Source organism: Nothoprocta perdicaria, unplaced genomic scaffold, assembly GCF_003342845.1.
Source record: "Nothoprocta perdicaria isolate Ctin4 unplaced genomic scaffold, notPer1 scaffold_161, whole genome shotgun sequence".
NCBI lineage: Eukaryota > Metazoa > Chordata > Aves > Tinamiformes > Tinamidae > Nothoprocta > Nothoprocta perdicaria.
The window spans coordinates 661,022-675,959 of NW_020454772.1; the positions used below are offsets into that span (position 1 = coordinate 661,022).

Sequence of the window (14,938 nt, forward strand, 5' to 3'; positions counted from 1 at the left end):
CTCTCAAGACCCTTTTCCTCATGCTTAATAATTGCTTAATCATGTCCTATTTCAAGCTATGGATTTCAGGTACATGCTTATCTCCTCTCAGCCAATCTGCGTTTCCTTTCCTGCTTTTTGGCCTCCTCCTTGTTCCTTTCTGTTCCTTATTCCTGAGCTCCTAGTTGTAGTTTTCCTCTCCTCGCATTTAATTCTTCTGTATCGCATTTGATGTCTTGTCCCACCTCATCTTTTCTTATTTATGACCTTTTTTTTTTTTCTTATTATTTATTCACTGGTCTCTTTCCCATAGTATATGGATAAATTTGGGAAATCTTTAAAGCAAAGAGCAGGAAAAGAATACAACCAAAGACTAATTTTCCCCAGATTTCAAGATGCTCATGTGATTACTTATCAGTGAGTATTAAAGCCAGCCTAGTATCAAAGACCTTTGTTATGGGTGGTTATTATGTTTTTCCTTTAACATGTTTTCAAAAGTATCTGACTTAAATTCATATAAAAAGTTTTCTTTTTTTCTTTTTACTTTTTAAGGTAGATGCAGGCATGTAGTATGGGCCATTTCTATGAGAACTGTTGGAAATTTGGCAAGATAAAAAGAAAGAATAGAACAAGGATTTGTAATAACTCAGCTACATGAGTAAAAACTGGTGGTTAGCCTCATAGAGAAGCAGAAAGTGGGAGGGGAACCTCCTGCACTGAGCAGTATTCTTTTATTTACTGTTAGACCAAATTTTTATAATTTTCTGCACATTTTTTTTTTCAAAGACCTATGGAAAAAATAAGAGGTTTTCCCCCATGAGGTTGATCAGAAGGCGATTCTGGAAAATGGTAATAGCTATGGTGATTAGAAATAGTTTTCCAAGTTCTAGCTGAAACAACCAGTTTGCAAATTTTCTTGATATGTGAGGTCTATTGAGTATCTGGAGAAGCTCTTTCCCTTCTTTGGTGGTTGTCCTTGTGATATATCTGTAGAGTCTATCTGAACCAGCTCAACTCCTTCATCCTATCCTCAAGGGGAGGTGCTCCAGCCCTGACCATAGCAGTGTCCCCCTGCTCAACTCATGCTGGTTCTTTGACATCTTGTGTATTGGTGGACCCAAAACTGAACTCAGTACTCTGGGGGAGACCAGGTAAGGGATCTGTCTCCATGACCTCCTTTTTGTGCCCCTGCTCACATATCCCAGGAGGCTGTTGGCCACCTCTACTGCCAGGACCACTGCTGGCTGGTGCTCAGCTTGCTGACTGCAAGCCCCAACAAAGCTGCTCCCAGCCAGAGTCAGGTCCAGCCTTTGTTGTTGCAGGGGTTCATCCTTCCCAGGGACAGTGATCAACTTTCTGCCTTGCATCTCAGTTTAGATCTCTGCAGGACTCCATTAATTCCCAACTTGATCCCCATCCACTGCTGGTAGTTCCTCTCAGCCTTGAGCTCTGGCTCCAGGCACAAAGACCTAGGAGGCCTCGTTAGTGAAGACTGAGGTAAAGAAGTCACTGAGTACATTTGTTACTGAGCACCTGCTACTCTTGTTCCTCATTCCCTTCAGGACCTAATCTCCTGCAGCTCCTTCACCTGGCAGATCAGCACCCCAAACAGAGCCCAGCTCCCATTGGTGAGGCCACTGCTGTCCCTGCCCCAGAGAGGGGGCACCAAGGGCTCCCTGCAGCTGGAGACCTGGACCGGGACATCCTTCATGAAGCCTTTGCCATGTCAAGGACAGCTCTTGCAGGGCATGAGGAGGACTGTGCCCTATGACACATCCTCACTAGCCAGTCTTCTGGGCTCCCTTCGTGCCCTTACTGCAGCAGCTGCCCTAACTTTCTTAGCCATCTGTGCCATGCACACGGATCTGTCCTCCTGCTACAGGTTAGAGTTCCTTCACAAGTGACAGCAATGCTTCTTGGCACCTTTTCTAGTTTAATTCCTTATTTGGAATATGAATGACAAGTATTACACACAATATTGCACATGCAGACTTTCTAGAGCCTCCTAAAAGTATCTTTTTGTGGAAGTATCTACCCTGATGTGTGTGACCAGGCACATGGGTTTTTTTGTTTTTTTTTTCTTTTGTTGTGAGCCCATTCATGTTATCATTATCATTTATCAGTTCTAAACATTGGGCCTCTATTAGAAAATGTTTTAGACCCTACTGTAGGTGTATGTAACAAGGCTGAAAAAACTAAAACAGTAAAACAGTAGAATTCTTATTTCCTCCAGTGACTATTGAAGGACCTTTCATAAATAAATTTAGGCAGTTCTTAGCATCAGGGACTTACAACCTATGACTTTCTATTACTGAATTTAATTTCATGCTATTATTTCAACCCTCAGGGTTATCCAGTGTTTTTCCTAATAGACAGACATTCCAATTTTTCCTTGTATTGATATTGCCTTCTTATTGTCTTTAAAATTGATTAGAGCTCTCTTGAAGCATATGTTATTGTGATTAACAAAATATTAGATAAAATTAGCATAAAGAATGAAGGATATATATAAAAAGATATATATATATAATATTATATATGTATAAAGGGTATGCGACCTCATTCCTTCTGATTCTGTTTTCCACATTAGTAATAATTTCCAAACCTCCTTCTTTTCAGATATATTGCCCTCTGACCAGACAAAAACCATATTTTTATTATTAAAATGGGAAAAATCCTTCTTGTCCCAAATCTCAGTTTCCTCTTAAGCTCCATGCGATTAGTTGTTCATCTTTCTGGAGGCATTTAAGGTTAGTGTTCCAGTTGGGCCTTAAGTAACAATATCCATATGTACAATGCAGAATGGGCTTGCAGATACGGTAATATTAAAGCCTTCCCTGGAGGTCATGTTTTAACTGAAGTGCACTATGGCAAATAGTCACGGTAGTGCTTTAACTCAAAATAAAAGCTGAGACCTGTTCTCTTAAAGTTGAAAGAAAGTACCCAGGGATATTTCCCTTTCAGATAGAATACACTGGCTTCCTGTTGTCAGTCTTAGGTGCTTACCTGAAAGGCTTAGGGAGTCTGAGGGAATCTTGAGCTTCCCACAAGGGCAGAAAGGGAGGAGTTAAGGATTAAAACTCACTGCGGCATGAGCTTCATTTTGTCTCTTCTCCCTTTGGTAAACTAAGCGTACATCTTTTGCATTTAGAATCATCTGCAGTCTGACACTAGGTGAATTTTGAAAGCTTTGTGGGGAATTCCTTATGTTTTACAAGGAGAAAAAAAAAATTGGCAGATGATGCTATGTGACTTTCTGTTTTATCTCTGTTAGCATTAAGAGTACAATCAAAATCCATGGGGTTATTAGTGCTTATTTGGAGCTCCTTCAACCCCATGAAGCGATGATAAGGTATGAATGTTATTTCTCATGGAAACATTTCTAAGGTCAACCTACGCATGTTCTCTTTCTGATATCTAACTAATTGAGCTCTGTTTCTTCTGGTTTCTTTTTGGTATTTTTAGCCTGCAAGTTGGTCTATCCAGCTGGTTGAAGCGAATCAAGGGAGTAATGAAAACATGGTTGCTTTTTGTGATGCGGTGGGGAAGTAAGTACTGACAAAACTTCACTCGGCCAATTGTGATGTTTTCCGTATTTATATTAACTGGATTGGTTATCCCTGAATTTCTTAACATTGTCATAATTACAGTATTTCTTTAAATATGGGAACACTCCTAATTTTGTTCTAAAGATTAAAATCCAGAAAGGAATGTTAATTCTGAACATATTTTCTCCTTTAGCTGTCCCCTTTTATTATGGACAAGTGCATTTAATTCTTCAGTGTTTATGGGATTTAGTGTGTGAAACCCAAGGTTCTGTTTTGTTTCACCTTCTTGGATGACATTAATTCATGTGCTATTTGGAGAAGGAAAAATCAAAATCAGAATTACTATATACTGTGATGATAAAAAAGAAAAAAAAAAAAGTCAGATATAGCACATGAAAAAAATTCCTTTAATTACTGTTTACCGTTACAGTTAATAGCGTGGCTTAATGGGATTGAACTTTTTTACTTAATCCTCTTCACAAAAAGAAATTGTGTTCAAATCCAAGAGCCATAAAAAATGCAGGGTTTGAGACCATCTGTGCAACTTCATTCCCTTTTGTATGTATTCACTTATCACACCATAAAGTCATTAGCACAAGTGCATGCATTTTTCCTCCCAAAAGTAGGTGAGAAATGGAGTACTGCCTCTTTTATTTAATTAGACTGTAATGAATTGACTGTACTCAAGGTCAGCAAAGCTTGCTTCTCTCAAAAGAAAAGAAAATGCAGTTGGACATAGCCCTGGAATTAGGAGCGAATATATTTAAGCTTCCTACAGGGGTAGGTGGTGAGCCTTCAAGCATACCTATTCCCATGTTTCAATTTTCTTTCTTTTCACGGTACATCAGACAGAGCGCCAAATATTCAATTCTAATAGCGTCAGGTACAGGAAGGTATATTCTATACGGCAGACTGCCTTTCATATGTTTAGATTTCTATGTCCAATCGTTCTACCTTTAACTTCACACTCCAGCTACAGACTATTGAGTTCTTCCTCCCTCTTGCCCTGAATAAATGAGTTTACTAAGCCATTCCTGATTTGCAGTCATGTGTTTTGTGCACTTCAGCAACAAATACTCTTTTAAAAGAAAAATAAAAGCAAACTTTGCTTTTCCTCTATAAAAGAGAAAACATTCTTAGAAGAAAATGTCATGGTAAACAAAAAGACCAAAAGAACTCATTTACAAATAACTAAGCCATGCAGTCTTAGTGAATGAGCATCCTTCTAGTTCCCAAAGAATCTCAATAACTAGCAATTTTATACAGCAGAGGCAAGATATATAATTCAAACTCTGTCATGCAAACTTGCAGCTCCAGCATGTAGCTCAAATAGAAACCCATCATGTTTTTCTGCAGGTAATGTTTGTACAGGTAGCAGTCTATAATTGAAACATTTCATTGTACACATATCCAACTTTAAAGCAGGCTCCAAAATCCCTCTATCAAATTTCTTCTACAGTTATGGACATAGCTATGGCAGAATAGGTGGCTTTAGAATATGTCTTGATGTAAGATTGATACCAGAGGAAGATGCTGAATTGATGGTCTTGGGGCTCAATACAGCAAAATGCAGCATTCCTCCAGCTTCTGATGATTGAGAGATACACTGTGCACTACAGAGGAATACACAACATTGCGAAAGAGCAAGTCCCCTGAAAAGTTAATGCTTTCTGAATACGCTGAATTGCTGCAGCAAGGAAGCAAGGACCCCAGGTTTTTCTTCACATAATACTTCTGTAGTACTTTGTCCATGCTTTTGGAGGCCTAACTTCCAAAATTCTTATTATGATAGATGTACATTTTTGCCCAGTATCTCTGCCTAGAAGCTCTTTGCTCCCTTGAAAATAATACATGACCATAAATAAAGTAGCACTTTATGGAACTGAATGTGTTCTGAATGGCTTAAGAAGGAAAATTTTGTTCTAAATTATCCTAGAATACAGAAAGGGTGGAAGTAGGAATAGAGATGAGGTTCATTTAGTTTTGAAATTACTGTCATCAAGTTGAGGAGGTGATTCATGGCCTGCATGTCCACACATCCCATTAATTTGCTGCTGAAGAAAGGGTAGTGAAATTTTCAGTCTTATTCAGTTCTTGGTCTTTCTACAGAAATAGGTGATAGTGAAAAAGTTTGTGTGTGCCTTTCTCCAGAAAATAGGAGTCCATAGGTCACCAAAACATCCACTGTAGTATAATGATTTCTTTACTGTAAGTATAAATCTATCTCGTGTTCTACTGGTATTGTCAAGCCTCATTTCTACTTACCACACTGAAACATCATGCCCCCTGGCTTTTTATTATAAGAAATGGGCTGCTTCATTGGATTATTAATTTTGGAAGCCAGGCCTTTTTCTTTTTTTTTTCCCCCTTCTCATGCTGTAGAAATACATGTCAGAAGAGGAGTTTGCAATGTTGCTTACTGTTGCTTAGAGAGCTGGTCAGCAGCCCCAAGGCAGGAGGTAACAGTGAAAAGGAACTTTCACTCCGTGAGAGAAATATGGCATGAAATACACTGCAATCAGAGATCCTATAAAGGGCTGCCAGCTCAAACACTACAAAATGTAGCTCGAACTAACAAACAAACAAACAAAAAAAAATGCAATATGCTTAGTACAGGATGTTTGAATTTAGCTGCTAAAATATTCAGGCCAGTTAGTGAAATGTCAAACCTCAGTTGGTACAATAAGCACCCCCTTACCTACAGCTGTGAACTGTATTTGCTTAAAAGGCAAATTTAATCTCAGCTGACAGACTTTAATACCTGTGACCATCAGGAAATGGTACCTCAGGGAGAATTAGTTTCTGCAAGTTTGTGGTAACTGGAAGAAAGAGGGGTAATATATCTTATGGGAAATGGTATATAAGATCAGAGGGCCTCAGTGACTGTGGCAATTATTGTCATTTAAAGACATTTGCTTAAATACTCAGTGTCTTAGTAATGAAATTTTTGAGTCGGATCCTAGTGCCGAGTGAAAATAGGGACTTAAAATTTTGCATAGTAAGCATGTTCCTTTATTCATTTTGAACAGCTGTCCTAGTCACAGCTGTCTGTGCACATGCTCTTGGCTTTGTGGTACAGCTCTGTTATTTAAGCATATGTTTGAGCACCCTCATAGTTTCTGTGCTTATATTATTCTGATCACAGTATGCTGAAGTTTGTGTGTAAACTCCTTTTGGCTTCATTGAGGTCAAGCTTAACAGTGATCCTGTGAAGTTCATGAAGATTTTGCTTACAGTTTCCATATTAAGTAAAATAAGTAACTGTATGTACATTATGTGTTCTTACTAAAGCATCAAAAGTCTAAGTTGCTGCTATTGTCCTCTGTATTTGCACAAAATATGCTACTCCTAACAGCTTTCTGTGTGCTGTTGTTATTGAAGTATTTCTGTTTTGCTCTAATAGCTAAAATAAGTACCTATTTAAATATAATTTCATCATATGTCCTCCCCAGAATAAGAAGTGCCTATCCTGCTTATGATTTAAAGACAAATACTGGAAAAATCTGGAGTGTCGCAACAAGGTTCCCAGACCACATCCTTGGCAAGCTGAAATTTAGAATCAGTGTCTGGACAGATTCTTCACCATATCCATTACTTATCACTCAAAATGGTAAGTGATTGAGATTTCCATAGCCTTGCATGATTCAGTTCTCCTGAGATGATAACAAATTGCATATGTTATATGGAAAAATACTTGGAGTGTAAGTTTTATGTGAGCCTTGAGTACATTCTTTTGTCATACATGCTTAAGGTATTTGCTGTAAAGTAAAAATCACATTAAATATCAAGTATTTAAAAACTTCCACTAAGGTATAGATCTACACTTTATTTTATCACAGTTGGAAGCAGTTTAGCAGTTGCAAAAAGGCCAGCCAGATCAGTTGCATTTTTGGTTTTCAGGGGATTATTTGTTTGTAACACACTTGATTTCATGGGTTGAAATTGGAAAATATGAAGATATACAGAATGTCCAGATATTTTTTTAAAATACTCTTTTATACACAGTCAATAAGACTTCCACAGTTACTCATCCAAGTTTGAATGCCATAGAGTCTGTTTTTCATCAGGTTCACACATGGGAGATGTATTGGGATATTAATTTCAAAAATACCTTAGAATTTACCTATTTGGAAAATATATCTACTTATTTCTTCCTTCTGCTTTGGAACATTGCTTAGATCTTCCGTCTAGCTACCTCACAAACTGCCATTTTCCTCCAAGTAGATAAAAATTGTATGAATTGCAGCACATCTGAAGCAAAGAAAAAAAATCAGGTGTGGCTTATCCTAATTCCTCTTGATGGAGCTAGACAGCAGCAGTAGTTAGCATTTACAAAGAAAATCTTATTTTCTTTGTTCAAGAATGTAGCCTGGAATCCTGTAGCAAGTTACTATTAATTTTTTTTTGCTATCTTTATTTACAGCTGGCTGTATCACTCATGACTTAATTGTAGAGATCCTCCACTGCACAAATCAATACCCAGTCCAGGAGGAATGTTTTCTAAGTGTTTGTGGGTCTGATGAGTTCTTACAAAAGTAAGTATCTCAGTAAGAGAGGATACTGATTATTACATCATATAAGCATTAATGCACTCTGCCTATACACAAAACCATAGGAGAAGTTAAGAGTAATGTGTTCCAAACGCTGAATAGCTTCTTATATTCCTGGCACACATTGTTCCTGTATCCTGCTGCACAGGGATGATGGTGTGCTCTAGTGCTTGGTTCTTCCAGCAGGACATCCAGGATTCAAAGCCTGTCTTCTCTATGTAAGCTATGTCCAGCCTTGAATAATTTGTTGCACTGTTTCATTTTTCTTGTCTTTCTCATCCATAAAACAGGGATGCTGCTACTCCCAGTATCTCACTGGAGTGTTGTAAGCAGGAGGGGATACACATCTATTCGTCACCAAAGAGATGAGAAACAGTATTACAAAGGACTAAGCAGCAGGTGGTTTGCCATTTTATCCAGTTGCAATAGTAGTAAAGCAAATGAAGTCAGTGCTTTGGTGTTTTCTGTAGGTTGCAGAAAACGTCATACGTGTAAGCAGGTCTTTCTGAATGCATATAATCCGAAAGTTAGGAATTAAGTATGCTGATTCACATTCATTCAAGTAAACCTGTAATGGTTTAAAACACTGCTGGACTCAGCTAGGTGTTTCTCTGCCTCTGTCATCAAAGGCAAGATCTCCTATTGAAATAGCTAAGTGAAAATCCAGATTCCTGGTTGTTAGGAAGTTCCTGGGACAGGAACTTACAGCAAAAGGTGGGCTATTCTCTGTTGTAACCTGTAACTGACACTGCAGGAATCACTGTTCCTCTGTTAAAAACATTAAAAGTGTTAGAAGGGATGAAGTAGTGTACATGTGACATACAACTGAAATCATTATAAGCAGCTATACTAGCAGTGTAGTTTATAAAGATTACCTGGGCTAGTTCAAAGCAAATCAGCTTGATCAATACATGCAAGCAGGGGCCCCACCATCTAAATTGGTAGTGGGTTTGTACATTTCTACTCTTTCACAGGTATACAAGTCAGATATTCAGATGTTTATTGTGAATTCTACACTTCAAGATGGAGGCTTTAATATTTCTGAGCTTTACTTAAATCTGCATAGAGCAGGAGCTGGTATAGTAGAATGCTGAGTAAAAATGGTACAATGCTAGAACCACTGAGAAGAGTATCAGGTCATAGATCTGTTGATTACATGAAAAAAAAAAAAAACAGACTCTTTTAAGGGTCTCATTTAAAACAAATTGCTCAAGAAAATGGAAATAATGAGTCATTGTATTGAGGATGAGCTCAGTGTGTTTCAGTACAGTGTACGATATGTTCTAAACAGTTTTATTTTTTACTGTTGGGAGGAACTCATCAGTAAGGGACTGTTTAAATTCCTGCACTTGCAGAATCTCTGCACGTCTTATTAGCAGTGAAACAAGGTCAATAATGTTCCCAGCTTTTTTGCTGTGCTCCTTCACTGTAATGCAAAGAGCCCCAAGCTGCAGTTCTGGCATTGGCAGCATGTAATTCTGTGCTGTGGTGTGCTTTGAGCTCTCTTCCTCCTCAACAGAGTCCTTTATTTGAAATTTGAATCTCTGTATCATATCATCCATTGGGTAACTTAATGTGGTCTGTGATGTTGTGTCAAGATGGAACTTTTTCCTATATGTGTGCTATCTGTTAGTGCAAATGGTTTTCCTTACTAGAGGCATTGTAGTTTTATGTACTCATGGAAAATTCTTCCCTTGTGGAGCACTTGGAATTCATTCAGTGGTGGATTCCAATAGAAGTTTCCCAAGTTACGAGATAGGAAAGGGAATGCTGTTTTGTTTCTGGTTTATTGTAATCCAGAAATATACAAAGTGAAGCCAAAACGATGACATGATGAACTCAGATCACAGTAATTTAGTGGGTGAGACAAGGTTATAAAGATCTGTCAAAAGCTTTCATTTACTATTAGATTGAACAATATTAATAAGCACCACATCCTGCCAGAAAAACCTAAATGGCTTGATGATTCCTGGAATCCATTTTGCTTTAAGTTTGATAGGGAACACATGTGTGAGCACTACAAGATACAGTCATTCATTATTCACTTTCTATTGAGATATCCATGAGTTTATATTCTTTCTGACTCACAAGTGGAATATCAGATTTCAGATACACAAATTTTATATATCAGAAGCCTGCGTAAAGGCAGAATATCACCCCTTATCTGATAAAGTTAAATTCTTCTTTGGAACCTCACTCCATTTCTAGTCTTTAACTTATTTTGGTTTGCTGATCAGAAATTCTGGCATTGGCTGAGCCTGCAGGCTTTCTTCTTATCCATGTACTTCCTGTTTTTTGCATTTTTGTTTCTTATAGCATCTATAGAGCACTATCAGGATTTGCTGGTACTTTTTCTTTGCCCCTTCTGTCATCGCACGGTACATGTTCGTCACTTCACAGGTTGATTTCCTGCAATTGCTTTTTATATGTTCATCGGGAAGCGGAAGACAACCCTTGAAAGAAAAGGGCAGAACAATTTCATCTTTGTCATTCATTTTTACTCCTATTCATGGCAATTTTTGATTTTTATATGTATCCATAGACTAATCTGCCATCCTTCTCTGCTTCCCAGCTGTGCATATGCTTTCCAATCCTTTACACTTGTTATATTTATCTTTTAGTTCTTGGAAGGTCATCAACTGTATCTGAAAATCCTCCCTTATCATGCCTTTTATATACCTTCCACAATCACTTTTAATTCTTGCTTTTGCACTTTCCCATCTCTCTGTCTACTTTTTAGAATGGATGACCCTAAAAAGTGATTTTAGGATTTCTTTTATGAAAGAAGTTAAATAAAGATACATTATACTGGGGTCAAGCTGCTTATGTCAAATAGCTCCTAGCTCTCCCTGCCAGTGGCAAGCCCAAAACAGGCCTGCTCATGTGACAGCAAAGAATCCTCCATATAGACTTTTTTGCCTTAGGGATTACAGGCCACCAGCATCCTCAAGTGCCTAGTAAAATGAAGCATATGACTGTATGAAAGAATACTGGGCTCTTTTGTTTATTGATTCAGTGGCTGTTTGTAAGAAGTAGCTGCAATGAAGATCTAGTAAGATTATAAAATCTAAGGGTATTTATTAGTTTTATTTCTAAACATGCCCTTTTTTTTTTATTTTTTGAAGACTTGAGGTTTCTTGAATTTTCTTATCGTACAAGTCTTTACTTCTATCTGTTCTCCTCCAATTACCTTACTGTTTTGCAGTTCTGACCACACTGACACGCTGAGCAGAAATGTGGAATAGAAGGATCTAAATGCTTATCATTTATACTCAGATGCTTGTCTATGGCCTTATTGATGACATTTTTTTGCCTTGCTAATTCTATTCTCAGAGAATTGAGGCCAGAAAAAGAATTAGTTTTCTTCTCTCTAAGCATTGTTCAAATCATTACTTATAAAATGGGCAGAGTAGTATTCATACAGATTGGGCTGGTTAGAAGTAAACACATTTTAGACCAATGTTCTTTGTATAGATAGACTTTGTTTTCTCTTCTCTCTGTGGTTTAAGCTTCTCATTCAGAGAAGCTGCTTAGCATGACCTTCAAGGAATGTGAGAATGTTGTTGTAGGGGTGCAAAACCGTCTAGTGGTGATGGAGTCAAGAGAACGAGGGCTTTTCTCTTGCCCCACTGTGGAGATTGTTGGACCACAGAGAAGTCACATCACTTTGACCATGTCATTATCTTGTCTCTTAAAGCTTTTTGCTTTATGTCTTTGATTGGGGCATTCTGGTCCAAGCTGTAATCTCCCACAGTATTTCAGCAAAATAAGTGGAAAGGCATTGAGTTGCTCTTTTAATAATTTCTTCTACAGTGTTCAACACACTTCAATCCAGTTATTAATAAGCATTTTATAGAATCATAGAATCATTGTAGTTGGAAAAGACCTTCAAGGTCATTGAGTCAAACCCTTCAAACAACAATTCTACTAAACCATGTCCCTAAGTGCCTCATCTACACATTTCTTGAACACTGCCAGGAACAATGACTCCACCACTTCTCCTGGCAGCCTGTTCCAGTGCTTGAGTACTCTTTCCATGTAGAAATTCTTCCTAATGTCTAACCTGAATCCACCCCTTTATCCTGTAAAGGTGACTACATTACTTTTATCTTAATAGCACACATGCAGTAGCAGATCTGTAAGAAAGCAAGCTATGTAATGTAATGCAGCCTGAGGTTTGGCTAAAAGGCAGTTTTTCAGTCCATGGCAAGTCTGTGGAACTAAAGCTATATCACTTTTTTGTTTTGTTTTTATTTTTTTTTTATTTATCTAGGCGAAGTTTTCACCTTAGTTTACTGAAGCATTAATCCAGTTGGACTAGTCTCTTGTGTTGCAGTATCTGCCAAAGCTTTTCTGTTTGCATTTGTGAAAATAATATCCATTCATGAAATCAACTGTAGGTCTAGTACCTCTAGACTACAGCATTTCAGATAGCATCACAATATCAATAAAAGATTTGATGAGGTATGCTATCTACCTGACACAGCAGCACTAACGCAAGCCTCTACTGTAAGTGTAGTTATAACCAAACGTTAAAATTCTGTTGGTGTAGCTTGTTTTGTCGGGAAGCACAACGATGTGGAATGATTATACCGGCAAAAAGTAGTTTTGTACATCTGTGGTACAAAATTGTAACCACAGAGGAGCATTCGACTAGTGTAAATTGGTATTGCCACAGTATTTTCTAGCAATGGCTTGGTGTAATGATTGCGTTAAAGGGAGTGAGAATACTGGAGCAATCTGGAACAAAGTGACTCAGGACTTGCAGGTGCGTTTCCATGAATTTTTCTTTTTACTACATCCGTCCCAAGGATGAAAACAGATAGGGCAGAAAGGGAAGAGGAGAAATAATGGTGGGAGGAAAGGTTCAAAAAAACAGTTGTGAGGCTGTTTTGAAGGAGCATCAAGGTCACAGAGGTGTTCAGCTGGAGAGTACCGAGGCACACTTGAATAAGTGAAACCTAATGGTACAAGTTAGAAGAAAGCAATGAGTAGGTACAGCACAGATTGGAGTTGAGGAACAATATGAGAAACATTAAATTGGTATGATCTTAAGAACTCAGAATAGGTTGTTTGGATTTTTGCTGGTAAAGGAATTAGAGAAGGGCTGAGTCATAATAGTGACACACTTTCCAACAGCACTGATATTTTACTGTGACAGTTCTGGCTTCTACACTCCGTCTTACATCTGTATTTGCTGTCCTTAACATCAAGGAATTTTGCAAATGTATGGAAGCACTGCCAAGGGAGTATTTGCTCTGGGTATTTATTCTGTCAAATGGAAATGGATTTCTACTCTGAGACCTTCAGTGTCTTTGCTTAAAAAAGAGCACACATCTTCACTTGCACCTCCTTTAATCTCTAATAGGAAGTATATATTTTGCTTACCTACAATGCAGCGTAAGCAGAGAGCACTTAAAAGATATATAAATCCTTCGTAATTGTGCTGAGTGGCAATTATCTATAGCTTACTTATTTGAATTTAACCATCTATTTCTGCTGGGACCTCTGTTGTCACATAAGAAATAAGTCCTCAGGCCTCTCAGTCACTGTTTCTGTCATTTGTTCACAGGACCAGTGTTTCTTGAAACTGAATCCCACCAATTTTATTCTTCTATTTCATAAAAAGTAGTTTTAGGTAGAAATAAATAGAGCTAATAGCTGAATTCCAAGTTTTCTGTAACACTTGACAAATCAGAAAAGAATCTGCTTTTCTTCATGGCTGTAAATCCATATGAACATCAAGTATCCCTTTAGGCATGCTTATGGCTGGAGACCTGAAATGACATGAATCTAGCTGAACATGCACTAGAGTTGTAACTGGAAAAGCATTTTAACTCATTTCAGTGATGAATTTGCCTTTGCAAAAATCGGTATCATTTTTTTCTAAAAATTACTCCCAAAGATGTTTTTTATTTGAAAAAAAAGCCTTTGTCTTTTTGCATTATTTCACCTGATTAAACCAATAAGAAGGGAACCACAAAAATGTTATTTGTTACAAGTAATATTAAACATAATAAAAAGCATCTTTTACTAGTAGAATAGTTCATAGGAACCATTCCATCTGAGTGGGTACAGAGCTCTTTGTGAGGCCTTAGTTGACCTGATTAAAGAAGGTAGAAAACTGACACAGAGCTTCCTTTACCATCTCTATGAACTGCACAGGATCAAAAGTTTTGTTTCTCTGAAGGTCATGAAGAATATACAGGAATTGTCTCAAGAGAAAGAGTTGAGAGCAGGTGCAATTTGTTTAGAATATTCTTTCTCTGTTTCATTGTTGTTCTGTAACACAAACTAAATGGTCAAAGACACAATTAAGTGATTATTTTGAAATTTTCTTCACAGAAAACAAGCCATGACCAAACCCCACCCATTTTCACAGATGTAAATGGCAAGCTCATTTTATGCTTTTCAGTCTGCTTTGCATTTAGAATTTAGTCTACTAGTGCTTTTAGGGGAAAAAGAGAGAAAATGAAGGAAGCGGCAAGCAGAGATAATCATTTGTTTTTCCTCAAAACTGCAGCAATCATACTTTGGGCAGCCACAAGAGTCTTCGCAAGCCAACCACCTGCATTCAGCTTCGGCTACATATCACTACTAATTTGAAGCAAAATTTGGCTCGAACGGTATGTTGTCATTTTTTATCTTCTTCCTTTCTTTCAGCCTCCCTGAAGGGCTAAAATTCCCCAGTCTTTTTATGCAACCATCTCCAGTAATAATCAAGGAGAGATTATTTGCTTTCCTGCTCATGCATACATTGGTGCTGAAGAGCAGTTGAAATGTTCCGAGGAATAGCTCTGCTGTGTTTCTGTACTTGTATCTAATGCGTCATTCTAGAGAACCCTCATCTGAGAAGAAAAT

The 14,938-nt window shown here is 37.8% G+C and overlaps 1 protein-coding gene across 1 annotated transcript in view; it reads left to right on the top strand.

The window, feature by feature from the left end:
- The window catches only part of PIK3C2G (phosphatidylinositol-4-phosphate 3-kinase catalytic subunit type 2 gamma), a 262,575-nt gene that overhangs the window by 69,279 nt on the left and 178,358 nt on the right, over positions 1–14,938 (top strand). The window contains exons 4-7 of the mRNA XM_026035575.1: positions 3,445–3,527; positions 6,980–7,137; positions 7,951–8,062; positions 14,601–14,703. Of these exons, the coding sequence (XP_025891360.1) occupies positions 3,445–3,527; positions 6,980–7,137; positions 7,951–8,062; positions 14,601–14,703 (456 nt within the window). The remainder of the gene's footprint in view (positions 1–3,444; positions 3,528–6,979; positions 7,138–7,950; positions 8,063–14,600; positions 14,704–14,938) is intronic.